Source organism: Zingiber officinale, chromosome 11A (assembly GCF_018446385.1).
Source record: "Zingiber officinale cultivar Zhangliang chromosome 11A, Zo_v1.1, whole genome shotgun sequence".
Classification (NCBI taxonomy): domain Eukaryota; kingdom Viridiplantae; phylum Streptophyta; class Magnoliopsida; order Zingiberales; family Zingiberaceae; genus Zingiber; species Zingiber officinale.
Genome location: NC_056006.1, coordinates 92,589,040 through 92,609,749, shown reverse-complemented (window position 1 = coordinate 92,609,749; position 20,710 = coordinate 92,589,040). Strand labels below are relative to the sequence as shown.

General features: G+C 38.4%; 3 protein-coding genes, 1 non-coding gene and 1 pseudogene across 6 annotated transcripts; 1 reads left to right on the top strand and 4 right to left on the bottom strand.

Annotated features, from left to right (window-relative positions):
* Nucleotides 1-4,352: 4,352 nt before the first annotated feature.
* Nucleotides 4,353-11,861, bottom strand: LOC122031758 (G-type lectin S-receptor-like serine/threonine-protein kinase At4g27290). 3 transcript variants are annotated; one of them, XM_042590889.1, is made up of 11 exons: nucleotides 11,675-11,861; nucleotides 7,810-8,024; nucleotides 6,504-7,667; nucleotides 6,300-6,416; nucleotides 6,138-6,218; nucleotides 5,943-6,047; nucleotides 5,742-5,860; nucleotides 5,461-5,671; nucleotides 5,107-5,347; nucleotides 4,889-5,039; nucleotides 4,353-4,804 (listed from the first exon to the last, which is right to left on the bottom strand). In XM_042590889.1, the coding sequence occupies exons 3-11, from the start codon at nucleotides 6,826-6,828 to the stop codon at nucleotides 4,529-4,531; spliced, it is 1,626 nt and encodes a 541-aa protein (XP_042446823.1). In that variant the 5' UTR covers nucleotides 6,829-7,667; nucleotides 7,810-8,024; nucleotides 11,675-11,861; the 3' UTR covers nucleotides 4,353-4,528. The 3 variants fall into 3 exon arrangements, with proteins under 3 accessions (XP_042446823.1, XP_042446822.1, XP_042446824.1); XM_042590888.1 differs by having other exon boundaries at nucleotides 7,810-11,861; XM_042590890.1 differs by having other exon boundaries at nucleotides 4,683-4,804; nucleotides 4,889-4,986; nucleotides 7,810-11,861.
* LOC122031583 (putative inactive G-type lectin S-receptor-like serine/threonine-protein kinase SRK) lies at nucleotides 6,895-7,885 on the bottom strand. The gene is made up of 2 exons (XM_042590681.1): nucleotides 7,810-7,885; nucleotides 6,895-7,667 (listed from the first exon to the last, which is right to left on the bottom strand). Exons 1-2 carry the CDS (start codon nucleotides 7,883-7,885, stop codon nucleotides 6,895-6,897), a joined length of 849 nt encoding a protein of 282 aa, XP_042446615.1.
* A 2,170-nt stretch (nucleotides 11,862-14,031) lies between the features above and the next one.
* LOC122031759 lies at nucleotides 14,032-15,088 on the bottom strand (annotated as a pseudogene).
* Nucleotides 15,089-16,506: 1,418 nt separating this feature from the next.
* Nucleotides 16,507-16,588, top strand: TRNAS-AGA. The gene has a single exon. It is a non-coding gene; the product is annotated as a tRNA-Ser (tRNA).
* Nucleotides 16,589-17,248: 660 nt separating this feature from the next.
* Nucleotides 17,249-18,475, bottom strand: LOC122032755. The gene is made up of 2 exons (XM_042592069.1): nucleotides 17,828-18,475; nucleotides 17,249-17,737 (listed from the first exon to the last, which is right to left on the bottom strand). The coding sequence occupies exons 1-2, from the start codon at nucleotides 18,389-18,391 to the stop codon at nucleotides 17,507-17,509; spliced, it is 795 nt and encodes a 264-aa protein (XP_042448003.1). The 5' UTR covers nucleotides 18,392-18,475; the 3' UTR covers nucleotides 17,249-17,506.
* Nucleotides 18,476-20,710: the final 2,235 nt, after the last annotated feature.

The following is a 20,710-nucleotide window of genomic DNA, read 5'->3' as shown; positions in this document are numbered from 1 at the left end:
GGGTTATACCTGATTGATCATCCCGAGCTGTCCTACTCCTTCCGGGTCGGGACGAAGAGCGCTACAGGATAACAAGATCAGAGAATCGTAACCGCTTGTCAGAGAATAACTGTTAAGTGTCAGGAAATATTCCAATGATCTGCAGTCACCTATGAGTGGAACTTTCCTTCAAGCTACAGAAGGATGTCACATGTCTTCCACCACCCGACAAGGCCTGACACCTGACATTCTCTGATATCAGTCAGGCTCTAGAAGATATGTGCTGTCATATAAAAAGGGAGGTCCTCTCCCTCACGCAGGTACGTTCTGTCATACATTCGCACTTATCTTCTACTTTCTTTCCACTTCGTACACTATTTTTCTGAAGAAAAAGTACCTGATTTAAGCGTCGGAGGACCTGCTCCGAGAACTTTTTCCTTAGTTTTTGGCCTCTAATGTTAGTGGACTCATCTGAGTGTACGCATAGCTCAGGTATTGTCATCGCCTGCCTCATCGTCCGTTAGTACCACGCAAGAGCCCCTTTTACAGAAGAAGATACGAGAAAGGTATTTCAATCATCCCTCTGTCAATGCCCGTACCAACTCATCCGATCTCCATCTGATTCAGATTCCGAACGAGATCAAGCATGTTATACATTACCTTGATTAGCTTCCTTAAGATACTGGCAGTCTGGTCAACAGAGAACTAAAAAAGTTAGGTCAAGTGAATTAGGCATGAAAAGAGGAGAGAAAAAAATGGGACAGAGAGAAAACTGCAAGATGTGGTATTTGTCAGCAATGGTGGACGACCACAGAAAAGTCTTATTTAGGAAAAAATAATAATAAATTCAACTTGTCGTCGGTGACTAGTCCGATCTGTCCTGAAGAATTTTTTCATTGGTTAACAAATAAATTAGAAAATGCTCACGATAGGTGATCCAGAAGTTCAGTATACTTAAGTTACGCGTATCATTTAAAGAAATTTTTTTTATATAAATTTATCATAGCTGGGATCAAACCGTAGATGTCTAGGTGACAACTTGGATGCTCTGTGACTGCACCATAGTCCAGGTGCATGATTAATCAATCTAAGTAACGTTGTGTCTGGAGTAACCAGTTCAATTCTGCCCAACGTCGAAACCTGTCGTGGCATTAGTTAGGGATCAAATCATTGACGGTGGGGGTGGTAAATTAATCAAATATTTATGAACAAATTTGATATTGAATTTAGAAAGAGTTTAATTATAATATAAAATTAATTAAATGAATACTTTTAAATAGTTCTGGAAATTAAATAAATAAATCTAAACACATGTATTACATTTGTTAACGTTGATAATAAGAATTATAAATTATTTGGGAGCAATATTTATAAATTCACGAATAATATTTATAAAATTATATTAATTAATAAATTTTTTATAAATAATTAAAGAGACTTTTCAAATGAACAAATAAATTATATTATTAAATTTAATAACTAATCAAATAAATTTAAAATTATAAAATTTTTAAATACTCCACTAAAGTTAAATTGAGAATTTAATAATACCTAAATAAATTAAATTCAAATCAAGCTAAGACTAAGCTCAAGCTAAATTAAGTTAAATTCGAACAACTATTTTAATAACTTAATTCATTTTAATTTAGCTTGGCTTGACTTTTTTATTTAATCAAATAAATTTACATACTCTAAAATTGGACTTGTGGTGATCAATATTACTAAGTTTACTTGGATTAATTCGATCTGTTTGTAAAGATAATATCCTCATCTCTCACATTTGAATAATGAAGTCCACACTTAGACCATCCCAATATGAAAGATAGGGACGTTACCTATACGATATGGTGAAACTTTCCATCTATTGAGGAAATTATTGCCAGTCCATTTCAATAATTGTGACTGGAAAACGAAGGGACAGTGGCTCTTAGTTAGTCATGGGACAGAGAAAAGTCCAACTGCATTCAAGACTGATGCCCAGTTTTTGCAAGGATTTAAAAGATGCACACACATTTCATCGATCTGGGAAATTGTGAGATTCATTTCCTTTGATTGTGGCATCTTAAGTGGAGTAAGAAGTTTATCATCTCTAGCCAACATCATCACCACCTCTACCAGTGGCCTATGTTCAGTATGTTCTTATACGGACAAAAGACCACAATCTCCAACATCTTCCTTCCATTGCCAATACGCCTACAATTGGAGTCTAATTTTGGATTAGGAGCATCCTGAGAAAAGATAAAGGGCCGATGTTTCAACATCATACTCAGCTGTCCTAGAAGGTTTAAGCTCCTATCGAAAACGCTGTTCCTTTTGTCACTTAAGATTTCTAATACCATCAAAATTGAAAACATCAGGAACCTTCTATATTGGCACAAATGAAAAACTAAAATAAAAGTCAGAAACCTTCTAGATATTCCTTCAAATGTAAGGCCGCAAACTATTTGGAGATGCAATCTCTCAATCGCATCAGCAAAATAAGATTGAGATACCATTTGCCTCCAAGGAACATCTACAAAATTGTGCAAGGTTGTATTATTTGAAGCTAATGACTCCCAGCCCTTCCGTCTCACTAGGCCGGCTGACCAAACTCCAAGAGGAGAGCACACAAGCTCAAGAATGTGCTCGATTGTGATGCCACGTAAAACTTCAACATAGAGAATCCAACTTAATTCTAACCCATGCCGGAATCAAGCATATGGCACAAGGATTACACAGCAGTATTACAAGGAGCACCTTTTGAAAGTTTCTATTACCAATTTCAAATGACCAAACTTCAATCGAAAGATGGCTTCAGCTTTCTACAAAATAGGATATAAAAAATTAGATGGGCAAGCACACAATTTTTTGCTAACAAGCATATTGCAACAGAACAATCATTGCTACAAATCATTAACCCTGATACAGTATTGTGATAACAATCAAATACACTACAACTGAAATCATTCTGTATTCTAGAAAAAACTAAGAAAAAAAGTAAGTCATTTTTTTGAGAAGTGTGCGTAAAACAGAGATGCCAGTGGAAGAAATATGAACAATACATGCTATAGTTCGACGTCCAGATCAGCATGCTATACCAATTAGCATTGGGTATTATTTTGCATGAATCTATTGATAATTTACGTGCAAGGTTTGTACTTATACGGGCAACCTACAAACATCTGTCGAGACCTGTAAAGTTGAATTTTCTCCTATTTTTTGTTTCCTCTTTTCTTTATTTAATGAAAAAAATCGAGTTGAGTAACTATACTCGTATATTTAAAACATTATATGTTGATATTATGAAAAACAACATGAGAGGAAAGAAAACAAACGCCACTTCATAGAAGTTCAGAGTGACAAAAAAAAAACAAAAAAAATATTGTAATCTGTTGCTACCTTATTGAAATTTGTATTTTAAAAAATTGATAATCTTAGTTAATTTTATTAATTATTTCTAATGATCGATCTGATTTTATAAAAAAATTTTATCGGTCATTAGCGTAAATCATAAAACACATGCGACGATCAACCTAGAAATTCAGTATCTTTTAATTGTGTATCTTATTTGGAAGAAAAATTATTACATATATATTATAATTAGAGATCAAACTATAAATACCTAAATGCCTCAATGAAATTTGCATTTAAGATCATTCTTCAAGGAGATTTTCTTTTTCATCGAATCAATTCAAGTTCACTGCTCCAATTGTTATTTCATTGGCTTTAGTCAATTGATTTATTTCTTGGGTAATGTCATCTCTCTCTACTTTTAATTATCTTGTTCTTCTTATCGTGAGGATACCTTCAATCTCCTGATTTAAATATGGGACAGTTGTAGAAGAACCGACGGGACGATGAATTTCACCTTTACAGAATTACTGAGGCAGCAACAAAATAGCTTGCACAAGGTTTGTAAGCCTAAAAATAATTAAGCGTGCTCTTGATTTAGACCCCTTTAATTATGGCACTATTGCTTAGAGAATTGTCTTGATTATAATTAAGAACCACCAAGATGACCCCAATGGATCGGGAAAAGAAAATTGAATTTTCTTTAAACAAACAAAAAAAATTACTGGTATATATATATATGATTGAATCGATAGCCACAATCCATGTGTCAAATAGAAGAAAAAAGACTACTCTAATGTGTTCCAAATTAAAGAAGCAAAAAGTCAATTGATTAGTTGAATTGGAAGACAACTATACGAAATAATGATAAATTATTATCCAAGTTTTTGTCACAATAAAATTTTGAAAATCCTTTAAAAATAGTGATGTTTTTTAAATACGCAGTAAATTTGTATTTATCACAATGTTAGACTAAAACATTATTGTGTGATTGTAGTAAACATGCTAATAATTACATTCAAACAATATAATTACATTTCATATTGAAAATTCAATTCCCACTTATTTTAAGATGATCAACAAACATACAAAATATAAATTCTAATGTATTACATCTAAGAGCCATGTATTACTCATGGTCAGATAATTTATAACTGCATCACATCTAATTAAGATGTGTAATTAAACAATTGACTATTTTAAAGGCGATTAACACATTTCATCTACCTGTCATTGTAATGCTCATTTCTTGAGTTGTGAAGCCTCTTTCACAGGCGATTGATCTTATTAATGGCTGCTTAAGTGGAGTAACAAGCTGGTCCTCACTTGCCAACATCATTACGACTTCAGCCATTGTGGGCCGGTCTTCAGGATTTTCTTGCACACATAAAAGAGCCATCCGGATGCAACGTAGGATTTCAATGGTAGGATACGAGCAATCTAGTGCATCATCAAGAAGCTCAAGTGATCTACCATCCTTCCATAGTATATATGCCTTTGACATAGGAATCAAATATTTAGACTAACGAACATTGCTGAATCCATAAAGAACATTGCAAGTTTTAAAGTTAATACTTACTTGTACTAAAAGGTTTGAGCTCATATCTGTTTGATTGAACACTTTGTTCCTCCTGCCACTTAATATTTCTAATACTAAGACACCAAAGCTGAATACATCTGATTTAAATGAAAAAAATCCATCTGCTAAGTACTCTGGTGCCATATATCCACTGTGTTTAAGAGCTTAAAAATTAGTAATTCTTGTTAGATTATGACATGAATAAACTATAAACTTACAGTGTTCCAACAGGTCTTGTGGTTGCATTCATAGGAGCTCCATCACCTTCGAATATTCTTGAAATACCAAAATCAGAAATCTTTGGAGTCATATTTTTGTCTAGGAGAATATTGCTTGGCTTGAGATCTCTATGAATGACTCTCAAGATAGAGTCTTGATGCAGGTATAGAAGTCCCCGAGCAATGCCATTTATAATGTCAAGGCGCTTTTGCCAACTTAGCAATGCGCCTTTCGTTTTATCTGCACATGCAAGTGTTTGAATAATTTACTATATGACCAGAGTAACACACTTTAAATTCCTAGCAATTATGAAGCCAACAAAATCAACTATTGTTGTTGGATAATAAACTCACCGTAAATGAAACCATCTAAGCTCTTGTTCTCCATGTATTCTAAGATGATAAGTCTCTCATCTCCTTGAATGCAGGAGCCGAGGACACGGAGAAGATTTCTGTGTTGTAACTTGGATATTAGCGAGAGCTCATTCTGGAACTCGCTCGGGCCCTGCGAAGAATGTCTAGATAATTTCTTCACGGCAATCTTTTGTCCATCTTGCAATTGACCCTGACAAAACATAACGTGCATTCAGAAAATCTGTACTAATTAGGAAGCTGAAAATTACTTATATACATACCATGTAAACCACACCAAATCCTCCTTCACCAAGTTTGTTGTTGATAGAGAAATCATTTGTTGCAGCCTTTATTGTAGACAGATCATAGGAAGGCAGTGCCCCCAAGATGTCGAGCCGACCTGACACAAAATCAGAACGTGCCAATAACCTAAAGAAAGTGGTTCACAATCTCAGAATTGAGCAATGAGAAAATCAACAGACCTGCACCTGCTCCCTCAAAACACGGACCATATGTCTCAGAGTTGATCGACCTCGACCTCAGCTCTGATGCATCGAAAGCCACTGTCGAGAGGCTACCAAAGTCGCCTGTTAGAAGAACACCAAGATATTATTTTACTCTTGAGAAAAAAAGGTTTATTCCAAGTACGTAGAACACGTGGTGCCAAAAGTCATTACCTTTGTCCATCTTGGACAAGCACATCAGCAAGCTGGTATCGTCCTTGACCGAGGAGGATTCGGAGCCAGTCTCACGGCAGTCTGAACACCATCAAAACTCCTAATCAGGAATTTGAAATTTCAAACTGAAAGCTAATCTCTTAAAATTTTAAGTAGCAACACCTTGTTTCCCTACTCTCTTTCTCCTCCACATGAACACACTTAGACTACACAGCAGCAGAAATGCCAGGAACACAGGAACGGCTATCGCCCAAACAAGCACACTGCGTTTAGAAGACCCTATAGAATAATAGAAACAGTTTATTCTTGATTAATTACCATATTAGAATTCTAATCCATTCATAAATTTAAGGAATAATTAATCACCTGCAAGGCGGATATATAAATCATCCCCTCCTTCGGTAAAATTCCTGAGATCCACTAAATCGCCTTCCCAAGTGACGCACCCGTTTTCCCCAACCAGTGCGTACGCCACGCAGGAGCAGTCGTTGGTGCACACGTCGTTGCACGCACCCAGGCTCATCTGGCCTCGTATCGTGGCGTTCTCTGTGTCGGGCAGCTTTGCGTTGGCTACCTTCAAGACTCTGTTCGACGCGCAACTCAACGGCTTCTTCCTGTCGCATCCGAGACTTCCGTTCGGCGCCGGCGCGAAGCCTTCCAAGCAATCGCAGAAGGAGGAGTAGTAGCCCATGGTGCAGATGCGGTTGCGCCCGCAGCGCCCGTACCCGTCGCAGTCGTCCTCGGGCACGTTCCAGAATTACAGCCACCGGCCGCTCTCCCAGTTCCACCGCTCGTATCGGCCGGCGGCGCTCATCACTGCTCGCGACAGTGCTGACGACTCGACCTTGTATTGAGTCGAGTAGTAGACCATGTCACTGTTGGACACGAAATTGAAGTCTAATTGGCTCGAAATGTCGCTTTTCTCCATCCTCGGGTTGCCGCTGAATCCCTGAGAGTTCCAAGGACCCGTTCGGTAGATTTTAGAGGAGCCATTCCAGAGGAAGATCTCTGGAACTCCTCGAGTCTCCATCTTGAAGGCGTAGCTGCCCGGAAAGGGGTTGGTAACGCTCTTCCACGACACGAGCTGCCTCGAGGTGTTGGTTCGGTAGTCAACTCCGAGCCTCATGCCGGGTAGGAGAGTGTCGCTCGGATGGTCGAAGCTCTGCCACAGAGTCTCATTCGAGCCACCACCGCCGTCACCGGTCACGATGAGATTGCCCGAGTCCAAAAGTTGCACTTGTGCTGAATTTTGAGCTGCGGATGTCCCGGTCGACCATGAACCGTTGTCGAGGAGGATTAGATTGCCATCGGAGGTGAAGTTGAGTGTTGCGGTGGAGGTGTTGATGGATTGGTTCCTATTGGCAATCCATACTACCATGCGTTCCGTGAGAGAGGAATTGCTGTACCATATCGCTATATATCCATTTACTGAGCCACTGATGGGAGTGAAGAAGCCGAGCTGGAATATACCTCCGGGAGAAGTCAAGTTCTGGCCATTACTGAGCGAGCTATTTGGAGTCAAGGAATCGCCTGCACAAAAGTCTCAGAGATTATCATCTGAATCACGATTAAGGATTTGTAAGCCTGAAAATAATTGGAGAATCAAAAGCCATGAAAAGAATTTTTGCAGTATTAAAATCGATAAAGTACCAGGAAAAAAAATGATACGTACCTGACTGACAATGAACGATGGATATGACTGCTAGTATGTTTAGGAACTGGAAAAGAAAGCGCTGCATCCTGGCCATGGAAATCTTACTGCATCTTATAAAGTTCATAACTTTCTTGGTGTTCCAATGCTGCTTTCCCCTACACTATTACTTGCTGCTGAATCGGTACACAAATCGTTGCTAACGTTGTGCTACTGCAACTCTCATCTTCTTATCACTTTTCAGAGAAAGGAAGAAGCTATCATTAATTGGATGCAGAATTCTATGGTGGCAATGAAGTCAGCAAACAAGCTTATCGAGATCTAGACAGAGAAATGTGAACAAAGGAAGTCTGCATTTTGACGAAAGGGCATATAACATGTGGCAAAAAGGCGAAATCGCTCGCCTCCGCCCCCGCCGCACCCGACCCAAGGCCATCACGATGGAGAAGAAGGGGCATATAACATGGTCATACATTAACTTGATTAGTTTCCTTTAAGTTGTGGTATTTGTCAGCAATGGCGGACGACGACAAACAGGCCGTGTTAGGGAACAAGGCGATGGAGTCAATTGCGGTCAGGCGGTGGGGGTGATCAATATTGCAAAGTCTACTTGAGGAAATTTTTGCCAGTCCATTTCAACAACTATGACTGCAAAAGGAAGGCCTCGTCTCTCTTAATTAGCAATGGGACAAAGAAAAGTCCAAAAATTTCTTTAATGCTACACAATCGAAATTATGGTCTGTACCCAGGCTGTAACTGATTGACTACATTCTATACTAATGCCCATCCCAATTTTTTATCAGAGTTAAAAGATGCACACATATTTCATCGATCTGGGAAATTGTGAGAATCATTCCAGTATTAAAGTGATTATAGACGTCTTTTATAGTACATTCCCATATTATAATATTAAAGATGATAAATCATAGGCTCAACTATAGCTGAAGAATTTTTTCTCCGAGAATATAAACTCATCGAACATTGATCTTTACCTCATTATAAAAAATCTACCACCTTTTAATCAATTGGATCCCGTGGGGACGATTCATTTCTTTTGATTTTGGGTTGCTTAAGTGGAGTAAGAAGTTTATCATCTCTAGTCAACATCATCACCACCTACCATTGGCCTATGTTCAGGGTTTTCTTATACGGGCAATAGACACATCTCTACTACCCTATATCGTCCACAATCGCCAAGGATCCAATAGGCCCACAATAGGGGTCAAATTTTGAATTAGGAGCACCCTAAGAAAAGATAAAGGACCGATGTTTCAAAAACATACTTACCTGTCACTTGAGATCTAATGCCATCAAAATTGAAAACATCAGAAACCTTCTACTTTGGCACAAATGAAAATCTAAAATAAAAATCAGAAACCTTCTAGATATTCCTTCAAATGTAAGGCCGCGAACTATTTGGAGATGCAATCTCTCAATCACATCAGCAAAATAAGATTGAGACACCATTTGCCTCCAAGGAGCATCTACAAAATTGTGCAAGGTTGTATTATTTAAAGCTAATGATTCCCAGCCCTTCCATCTCACTAGGCCGGCTGACCAAACTCCAAGAGGAGAGCACACAAGCTGAAAAATGTGCTCGATTGTGATGCCACATAAAGCTTCAACATAGAGAATCCAACATAATTCTAACCCAAGCCAGAATCAAGTATATATGGCACAAGGATAATCAACTTGAGAAGTCAACATACTATTTATTAATCAACATCAAACGCTCGCCCAAGCTAACGAGTTACGATGATTGTTGCCTGTCTAAAGTAGTTGAAGCATGTAGTAGCTTGTGAGTGACGAGTTCATTAAACACATTCCATGTATAGATATTGCGTTTCAAGTTTTGACATAGTGTAAAACCAGCTTGCTGCAATTATCGAACTCATTTGGTTTGGCACATTTGAAGCCTGAGCAATTGCAGAAATGTCTAGAACATCCATTCAAAGTCAACTTAATATAACACCAAAAGACTTAAAGACGACGCTTAACCGTTTAGAAGAGCATCCCAGCTATAGAATTCAAACATCAAGGCAGCCGTAATCTTATAACTGGATGTCAGTAAAATAAGTACAGATATCCTGAGAATACTAAAATGTCTCGACTGCAGGGTTTGTTTCTTTCTCACAATATCAACTGGGCATGAAATTCTATATTAGTTGAAGGGAACAAGGATACTTAAGTTACAATCTAAAAGGCAGTGACATGTAAATTACACGGCAGTAGTACAAGGAGCACCTTTTATTCAGATGTTGAAAGTTTCTATTACTAGTTCCAAACGACCAAACCTCAATCAAAAGGTGGCTTCAACGTCTACAATATAGGATATAAAAATGAGATGGACAAGCAAACAATTTTTTGCATATCAAGCTTGTTGCAACAGAAGAATCACTCATTAACCCTGATACAGTATTGTGATAACAATCAAATACACTAAGACTGACATCATTCTGTATTCTAGAGAAAATTAAGAGAAAAAATAATGGTCATTTTTTTTAGAAGTGTACGTAAAACAGTGTTGCCAGTGGAAGAAATATGAACAATACATGCTATAATTCGATATCCAGATCAGCATGAAACTTATAATTCACAAGTACTTCAGCAAATAGAGCACCCAAAAAAAAGGGGCCAGTTTTCATGTATCTGCTAGTCGAACTTGTAATTAATTCCCTGACTTAATTATGACGGTTGACCAGATAAGGTTAGCTAACGAGTTAGCAAGATGTCAAGCTGTCTAGATTTTTTATTTCAGAAGGAATCAAATTGTCAGTGCGTAGGCTCTAATTCTATTGAAGGCAATTTGTTACAATAATTCAGAAAACAGTAATTGGACTATCCAAAGGAAAGAATAAATAAATAACCAAAACATAGTCACATATGTATCCGAATGCTCAAAACTAACTAAAATGGTCTGCTAACTATTCAACAGAAAGATACGACTTGTGAACCTCATACGATTAGCTGTGTTATCAAAGGTAAGGAATCAGTTTTTGATGCAGCACGTTTTGCTCCCATAGAATTGCATAAGAATCATAGAGGAAAAATTCATATTTTCCAAGGATGTGAAAATTTCTTATCAGGTAATTTGATGCCACAGTTTGTTTAATTTGAACTATTTGTTATTACATAACCCAGCTATTTGTTCTCAGTTAAACTAATTGAAGTAATACAGATCATGCTCAAAAACTACAACAATGACTTTGATCTTTAAAACTTAGTTAAATGCTACAGAGGCAAAATGCACAATGAGAAAGTTAGCTCCTTCAGATACGTGATTTTGTTGAACCTAGAACATTTGATTTGACAGTTTAGAAAAGAAATTCTGCTAGTTAAATAAATGAATTACAATATCCAACGAGTTTTCAACTAATTCAAGACATGCAGGATATAACGTAGTTAGATGAAAATTCGATTCAGCACTTGATAAGAAGAGGAGAATGTTCCCTGTATTTGTAGAATCGTAGTTCATTTACTACAGCTAAGTAGAGAGACATGAATGTCATTCAGTTGACGCAGTAATGTAAGAAGTACACTCTTTCATTTGAACGCAGTTCTATAGTTACGCAGTTGTGATATGTTGTGAGATCCAACGAAGGTATTGGGAAAAAGAAAGTCCTCATTGTTTTCCTTGCATATCATCTTCTGGTTGCATCGGATTCGTATGTACAAACATCACACATAGTTTTATGTCTAATTTTCTGTTATTAAAATGAAAAATTGGGTTCATCAAAAGCATAGAATCGTCAAAATTCATCATCATTTCTTCCAGGAACATACAACGATGATCATATTGATGAGAGAATAAAGAATAAGTTGATCATATTGATAGGAGAATTAAAAAATAAGTTGTAAGTTGTTCTTTCAAGGGCAAGAGATTGACCTTTGAGCTATACGGTGGCATCGTGGTACTCTTCTTCTTCCAGGACAGGATGCAGCTCAGCGTCATGTTGGAATGTATACTGAAAGCCTAAGCTTTTGTAAACATTTATTTTGAATAAAGAATCACATTTGGGCAAATTGTCTACATTTGTTTGTAGTTATTCAATTAATTTATGTTGTAGATAACATAGTATGTGGTGTCACATACAGAAGATGATGTTATCAGTACCTTATAAATTATAAACAGCAGCTCACGACCAAAATGCAAAAGGAACAAACCATTGGAAGGTCGTAGTGTAATTAGGAATTAGTTTATCTTAACTACATAATTACACTAGTACACTTAGAGTGTATTGAGTAGGAACCATTTGAGGTTGTTTCTCTTATACTGACTTTATAAAGAAACAAATACCTCAGTTATTATGGAAGCGTGTGCTCTTAATCCTAATATAATAACAAGCACATATATTTGATATTTATTTCTTTAATTTATCAATGGGTGAGATTTAGTTCGATAAATCAATAAGCACGATAAGTTAGGAAATGATATCACTTATAGTGTGTGTTGTTGATTATAGAAGGAAACTGTGTCCTAGAGATACTAGGTTGATAATGTCCCCAAGAGGAGCTCATAAGGATTGTCATGTTAAACCCTGCAGGTGGACTTAGTCCGACATGATGATAAGGTTGAGTGGTACTACTCTTGGACTAAGATATTAATTAAATGAGTTGTCAGTAACTCACTTAATTAGTGGGCATTCGATATCTTAAACACAGGGAGACTAACACACTCATAATAAGAAGGAGCCCAAAAATGTAATTTGGGATTGGTGCGGTAGTTCAATAATAGTTCTTTAGTAGAATGAATTATTATTGATAAAATTAGTTGTGTGTTCGGGGCGAACACGAGATGCTTAATTTTATCGGGAGACCAATACCAATTCCTCCTCTCGGTCCCTATCGTAGCCTCTTATTTATAAAGTACTATACCCACCTATACCCACCTTCTATACCCACCTAAAGGGGGCCGGCCAAGCTAGCTTGGGAATCAAGCTAGGGTTTATGGGTGGCCGGCCCTAGCTTGAACCCAAGCTAGAGGGGGCCGACCATAATAAAATTAAAAAGAATTTTAATTTTAATTTTTATTATGTGGAAGATATAATTAAAGAGAATTAAAATTAAAATATTTCTCTTAAAAGGATCTACAAAAGATTAAAGAAAGAGATTAGATCTCTTTCCTTATTTGTAGATTGGAAAGATATTTTATTTTTTCTCTTTGAAAATTATTCACATGTTGAAAAATTAAAATTATAGAAATTTCTTTTTATCAACCATGAAGGGATTATAAAGGGAAATTTTATTTTTTAAAAATTTCCAAAGACAAATAAGGAAGTTTTAATTGTTGATTGAAACTCTCCTAATTTTTCTATTTGAGGTGGCCGGCAATGATTAATTGATTAAGAAATTTTATTAAATTTTTCTTAATTAATTGTTGTCAAGGAAAGTTAAGGAAATTTTATTATAAATAAATTTCCTTATTTGCCAAAGCCAAGGAATATAAAAGAAGGGGTAGGGGTGCCTTCATGGGTGACAACTTCTATTGTTCTCTCCCTCTTTTCCTTGGTGTTGTGGCCGGCCATCCTCTCTTTCTTTCTTCCTCTTTGTGGTGACCGAATTCTTCATCTCCCTTGGAGCTCTTGTGGTGGCCGGATACTACTTGGAGAAGAAGAAGAAGAAGAAGGAGAGAAAGCTTGCATCCTTTGGAGCTTGGTTGGTGTTTTTTTTTTTCTTCCTTGGTGAAGCTTTCTTGTTTTGGCCGAACCTAGCTAGGAGGAGAAGAAGGTGTTTGGTGGTTTCTTATCTTGGAAAATCGTTGCCCACACAACGTCCGAGGTTAGAAGAGGAATACGGTAGAAGATCAAAAGGTTTTTCTAAAAGGTATAACTAGTAATTTTTCTTTCCGCATCATACTAGTTATTTTTGGAAATAATACCAAATAAAAGAGGCTTACGATTCTAGTATTTCGAATATATTTTTCGATGTTGTGTTCTTTTAATTTATTTTTCCTTATGATTTGATTGTTCCTTTCGGTTAACCTAAAGTTATTTTAGGAAATTAAATATTAGCTTTCCATAAAAGGTTTTGTCTAGTCGGTGGTGGTTGCTCCCATATCCAAGAAGGTCATGTGACTCGCCACGTCAGTACTGGGAACCAATTATGGAAATTAATATTTAATGGAATTAATAACTTAAGGTGATTTGGATCGAACGTGTTAAGTTCCGCAGGAGATCCAAGTCTAAACCTAAAAGAACAAATAGATTAAGTTTTGGATCAAACGTGTTAAGTTACACAGACGATCCAAAATGTAATTTAAAAGAACACATGGTAGATAGGAAAAAGGTTCAGACCTTTGTACAAAATTTTTGTACAGTGGAACCTCTAGGTTTTCCGAGTAGCAACCAACACGTCATTCTCCGCCGACCCCCCTGGAACTGTCGAACTGCCGCCGTCAGCCGTGGCCCCAGGATAGAGCACCACCACGACGGGGCAAACACAATGGTGGACGCAATAGCCGCTGACGCTGCCGAGCCTCCCCTTGCTTGTCCTCCTCGAGGCCCCGAAACCCCTGCTGCCCATGATCACGGCGCTGAGGCTGAGGCGCTCCACCTCAAGGCAGAGCCGCTCCTTCATGTCGTGGTCCTTCACGATGTGGATCTTGAATGGAATCTGAGCCTCGTGATGGCCTTGGGTCGGGTACGGTGGGGACGTTGGGGGCGAGCGTTTCGCCTTTTTGCCACAATTGAATGGAATCTGAGCCTCCACGAGCGGCTCCGCGAGGTCCTGCGCCTTGGTTGTGGTGAAGGCGTCGAAGTCGTCTTCCAGCTTCCGCTGCGACTCCTCGGAGCCAGCGTCGTCCTCGGAGACAGAGAGGCCTACGGCGCCCCAGTCGGCACCGTAGAGGACGCAAGTAGGCAGGACATGGAGGAGGATGAGGCGTCTCCCGGGGGAGGTAGTTCTGGACGGCCCACTTGACGGCGTAGGCACTCTCGTCGCTGAGGTCGACCGCAATTGCGATCCGGTGATGCATTCCAGCGGAGGGATTCGCCGAGGCGACGGAAGAGAGGAAGGAGCTAGGGGAGGACGGGTGGACCGCTTCCTGCGCGGCCGAAGCCGGCAAAGGGGGATCGGAGTGGGGCGAAGTCCGCCGAGGGTTCATTCCGGCGAAAAGCTAGGGTTTCATGGAAATTGCGGCTTCTCTGTCTTTGCGAAAAGGATGGAAGATTTGGCAAAAAGGGCGGTGGAATCGATTCGGTAACCGTGGCTTCTGGGGAAGGAGAGAAGGCGACGACGAACCGTGCGCTCGTTGTATATACTTGTATTTCTGTTATTGTGTATATGTCGACGTGAACCATTTCGCACAAATATCCTTTCATGTTCCATTATTATCAAACTACTTCCTCACGGTAATAATTTGATCAAAGAAAAGTTGTTAAACACCGGTTCACACTTCACATCTAATAATTTTATTAAGAATATGACTTTAATAATTAATTTTCATGAAGTCTAAAATAAAATTATATTACTATTTTTTTCATTTAACATTAAAAATAATTTTAAAATTTATTAATAATCTTTTTTGATTATTTTATATAAAAAATATGAACTGTATTACGTTAATATTTTTTTAATTGCTAAAAAGTAATTTTAACACTTAGTAATTATTTTATAAAAAATATATATTATATAATTTTTTTTAAATTTCATATTTTAAAATTAATAATATCATGAGTAGAGAAAGTTTTATAAATACTAGTGTGATCGTACACACGCGTTGCGTGTATAATATAATAATATATAAATTATTTGGATTTTTGAAAATCCGAATTGTTTTGATTTTCTAGTGTCATGTTAAAAAATACCAGCAATAAACTATTGTAATGAGTTTCCCTATGAAAAAAATTATTTTAATTTAATATTATACTTATCTTAGTAAAAAAAACTAAAAAAAGTATATTTTTTAACATCGTCGGCCTAAAATATTTATAAAACTTTTTTATCATAGTGTTGTCAATTCTAAGATGAGGGACTAAAGAGAACTATATTCTTTATATAAAACAACCAAAGAAAATTACTAATAAATATTTAAATTATTTTTAGTGTGAATAGAAAAAAGGACAGTAACGTAAATTCATTTTAGGTTTCACCAAAATTAGTTAGTAAAGGAGGGAGATTTTTAATAAAATAGTAAGATTTTAAACTATTTATTTTTAAAAAGACATACGGAATGAACAACAGTGTACGGCGACACCGAGTTTAAATAAGCATCACGTAAAAACCTTAACCATCTCAAATCCATTATTATTCCACTCTTCTAAAGATAATTTTTTAGATTTAAATAATTTTTAAATTTTTATTTAAAATTTTAAAATCCAACTCAAACCGATTTATATATAGTTATATATTGTATATATTATTAAATATAATTATATATTTAAATAAATTGATAATTTTATTAATTTAAAAGAAATTGCATTATCATGATTTATGATTTTTTTGAATTTCTGTTTTATCTTTTACTGCTTTATAATTTAATAAGATTGATCTTATTTGTTTTATCTTATCATTACCGATTACAGCAGCAACATAAATCTATTTGGCATATTCTTATATAAACTAGTAATAATATTATATTTTAATTTAGCGATTATGATATTTAACATTTAATATAAATTATGCATTCATTGTCATAGTCAATTTCTAATATTTGATGTAAAATTGCGTAATCAAAAGTTAAATCATTATTTTAATATAATGAAAATCCTAGAATGTAAAGTGGACGTGCCGGAGTGGTTATCGGGCATGACTAGAAATCATGTGGGCTTTGCCCGCGCAGGTTCGAATCCTGCCGTCCACGTTTTTAACACAATGCAATTTTATTTTATTTTAATATTTCATTTCATTCTACTGCTATCGTGCAAGGTTTTCAAATTATGAGAACATTTAAGAAAAAAAATTAAATTTCATCTACTTGACACTTTAAGATCGAAACACATGCGCAGTTTTCTTTACTCTATCAGAACAAACATGCAGCTAATTAACTTAAACAATCAACAAATCATCAAAACAAATGGCAATTTAAGATGATAAAATTCAACACAAATTTAATCCTCTCGCAATCCTTGAATATTTATTTGAATGTGTAATCAAATACATTCCCAGTTTGGGAAGCATGTATTCAATGCTTATCCAGTTCCAACTACCATATACGTTACTAAAATGCGCCAAATAAAAGATGGTACTAAAATGCGCCAAATAAAAGATGGTAAGATCTGGGCAGTTTCACTGCTCCTTTTTCTGAGCTCCACGAGATCTCTTTCCTTTTTCTGAGCTCCAAGATAATCAACTACAAATTTTCTATCAAACAAAAACAACAACCTCTTTGATTTTTCTTTTTCTATCTTTGATTTTGAAGCAACAAGCTCACACCAAATAAATCTTTAAAAATTTGATACTGATGGAGCATATATGCCCAATTCATAATCATTTTTGCAAATTGAGCAAACAGCAGATCAAAATTTAAGTTCGAGACTGAAGATTAAGCTGATGGAGAAGTAGATTGGAGATACGTAACTAATATCGATCGTCGATGAACATACTAGTGATGAGGAGATAATTAATTACAAGGATAGCTTAAGCGAGAGATCGAGGGGAGTAGCAGCTGAGAAGGAAGAAGATGAATCACCAGGCGCCGTTGGGTTAGCAAACTCAGATGAAGCGCCATTGATGGATTCGCTCAGGCCGCTCGACGACGGGAAGAAATCAAACTCCTTGATTACCACCCTATCCTTCTTCTCTGATGGCTTCTGCATGCAGTCCACGGAGAAGAAATCAAAAGAACGATATAGAAGGTGACAGAATTCGAAAGGATTAGATTGAGAGAGCAATATTGGCGTGGGATACTGATTACCAGATTGACAGCCATGGCGGCGGCGAGATTCATCTCGAAGTAATCAGCACCGTTGGACAGGTTAGAAGATTGATTGTTGCCGAAGAGACGTTTCTTCTGAGGTAAGTTTGATCGGAAAGAAGCGTGTGAGATACGAAAAATGCACTTCAAAGAGAGAGAAAGATAGATAAGAGTTGTATAACTCACTCTGGCACAGAACTCGCACTGACCGGAGAGGCAATGGGTAATTTGGCTTGAAGGGGGCTCTAGAAATTGACCTCCGATCCGGAATCTGTCGTCCGCCACCGCTCTTTGGTGGCCATCCAGCGCTAACGGATCCCCGAGCACAGATCGGGCGGCGGAGCCAGCAGAGTCTCCATCGAAGGTCGTCACAGACGGCGGTGCCGTAGGGCGTAAGGGATAGGGGTAACAGTGCATTTGATGGCCTATGGTATAGGAGACGGGCCTGCCGTAGATGGCTGAGGGGCCGGCGGCGACGGGGCTGAGCTGTAGGAAGTTGAGGGGCGGAAGGTCGTTGTGGGAGGAGCCGAGCTCCTGGAGGCGGATCTGCTCTAGCTGGGCAACGCCGAGGCCGCGCTGCGGTGGGCGCTTTGGCCCGGCCGCCTTAGTCCCTCCGCCTTTTCGAATCTTCGCCTTCGCCACCGTAGCAGCCACGGCGTAGCCATTGGCTGTGCCGCCGCCGCCGCCTCCTCCGCCGGCGTCTTCTGTCTTGCTCTGGGGAGAGGGCCACAGGAAGAAGGACGTCGCCATGGTCGAAGCTTAAAGAATCGGCTGAAGACGCATCGTCGAGTCGGTCGGGTATATATTGCGGAACGAGGGGCGACACATAGATCAAATTATGCGCACTGCCATTGCCATTGCAAAGGGTAACGGAATGGGAAGCGGGGGGCCGTGGTCCAGACAACGAACGGACGCGTGTCATAATCCCTGTGGCGAATACGAGTACGGTCTGGTCGTGATAGTGAAGCGGGTCCCACATTCTTTCCCTGCAGTTCTGTTTTTTTGTCTTTTCTTCGCAATTTCCATGCAGTGCCGGTGGACTCGTTCGAGCCGCCCGATGAAGACTCATGAGGAATTTCGACCGTTCGCTTTCTCGGCCTAAGAATGGGGCATGGGCAGCCGCGGTACAACTGTATAAGTAGTAGGCCGTAGGGTCATGGATTAGGAGGGCCATGGTGGATTTGATGATGGTATTTTCCTAACCGGGAAGATTGATTCTTTGGAAAGAAAGGTAATGATGGACGTGTTTGGTCCAAATTGATAAATTCAACCGGAGTTAAAGTAATAAATTACGTGAAAAAAAGGTAAATTATTGATATCGCGCGTCCTCCGTGAATTAATCTCTGATCCTCACATTTTAGCCAACTGAGCACCCGGCCGGACCAAATTGATAAATCCAAGTTTAATCCAGGGGCTGGTGGTCCCGATCTAGGCATCATCTCTGTGATGGAGCCTGGCAAGATTGGAAGAGAGCAGAGGACGAACACTTGGTGGACGCTAGTGATTAAGAATAAGGACGATGAGACATAGACACACATGGGCGAGTGTTGATGTTGTCTATTACTGCGTTTTGCCGCAAAGGGACAGACCATTTGGATACTGGCGAGACAGGCGACTCAGATCAGACCCAGAGAGAACGAGGGAGAGCGAGGAAGCAGACAAACCATAGAGCAGCAGTCGATGCATGCAGCTTAGTGGCTCAGGGACCAGTCCGGGCAGCCTTTCGGTTCGCCATTGCCGAAGCTCTGCAAGCGCAGGTACCCACACTGCTCTACGTATTAGCTTGTCGCCTAACTCCCGCCTGGTGAATTTCCAGATAGTTTCTTTTATGTTCCCACAAAATCCAAATCCCTACCATCCGTCGCGGAAATCCGTCTAGAGGAAGGATAAGATTGGGAATGGGAGGCGGGATTCAACCAGATGGCAGGTTGTGAACCGCGAGATATCATTTGTAATCTCTCACCTGTTCGATAAAAGTCCCCAGAGAGAGGGGAAAAAAATACAGTAGGAAGGGACCATCTCCGCGTCGTTCGACTGGATGATAGATAGAAGGAGAAAGGATTTGGAGAAGGCATGCAATTGTAAAAGCGATGTAATAAAGGAAGAGAAGCAGGCCGCGCTAGTATAGCAATGCTCAAAAAGGTTGCGGGGACCGTAGGCTTTCGAGAGTTCAGCAAAAACAGCAACGCGGACAGGGAAAGAGAAACAGAAGATTGACTGTATCTGAACTGAGATCCGCCACCAGATATTGTGTTATTGTTCGAGGAATATGGCGGGGCAACAGAACAAGGGCTTGATTTTTCCTCACCTACTCCAATAATGCAGTGTAGCAGTTCAATTCTCTTGGCTGTGGAACTGGAGAGTTCACATTGCATGAGGGTCTCCACTCAAGTATGTGCACCGATCATTTATTATTGAACAAAAGAAAAAAATTGCACCTCTCCAACTGTGACATAATGCCCATCAATGGGGGCAATGAATGTTGCTTGCTTCAAACATTAATTGAGGCCATTATTGTCCTGTAATGTATACTTCGATCATTTGGATTCAATTTGTCATGCTTTCTAGATGTAATACTTGTTGTACTTGCCTCATTGGCAGCAACTTGATACTTGAAATGCTTTATGTTTTCAGCAAGCCATCTGGCAGTGACAATAATAGGATGCAAATGCTCATCTTTTTGGATCTTTGAAGACGTGTGTATGGAGAGAGGAATGTTTAAGACTAGAGGTAAGTAGCATAGACTTTGTCTGAATTCCTTTTTTTTTTTTTGTCGTTGTTCTCATTATTAGTTCAAATTGGTAAATTTTAGAGATTATTCAATAGAAAGCTTTTTCGTATTATATCATATTTTAGAGAGCTACATTCTCTACCAAATCCGGCAACATATAGGTAGAAAATGTAGAAAATAATCTTTACAGTGTATTTTATTTAACAGAAAATATTTCCTGAAATATATTTTATATATACTTTTTAGGGTTTGATACAATAGAATATAAAAAAAAAAACATACTTAAGCCAACTTGGAAATTTACCTTTTTGTGCGATCTTCAACACACAAATGCATGC

What these genes read in the sequence shown, in the direction of transcription:
- LOC122031758 (XM_042590888.1), bottom strand. Translation starts at nt 6,828, where the DNA reads ATGGGCTACTACTCCTCCTTCTGCGATTGCTTGGAAGGCTTCGCGCCG. An exon ending in AAAGAGAGTAGGGAAACAAG is followed by an intron (nt 6,219 to 6,299) that starts GTGTTGCTACTT and finishes GATGGTGTTCAG; the next exon opens with ACTGCCGTGAGACTGGCTCC. An exon ending in CTTAGATGGTTTCATTTACG is followed by an intron (nt 5,348 to 5,460) that starts GTGAGTTTATTA and finishes TTGCATGTGCAG; the next exon opens with ATAAAACGAAAGGCGCATTG.
- LOC122031583 (XM_042590681.1), bottom strand. Translation starts at nt 7,885, where the DNA reads ATGGCCAGGATGCAGCGCTTTCTTTTCCAGTTCCTAAACATACTAGCA. An exon ending in CATCGTTCATTGTCAGTCAG is followed by an intron (nt 7,668 to 7,809) that starts GTACGTATCATT and finishes ACTTTTGTGCAG; the next exon opens with GCGATTCCTTGACTCCAAAT.
- LOC122032755 (XM_042592069.1), bottom strand. Translation starts at nt 18,391, where the DNA reads ATGGCGACGTCCTTCTTCCTGTGGCCCTCTCCCCAGAGCAAGACAGAA. An exon ending in AGTGCGAGTTCTGTGCCAGA is followed by an intron (nt 17,738 to 17,827) that starts GTGAGTTATACA and finishes AACTTACCTCAG; the next exon opens with AAGAAACGTCTCTTCGGCAA.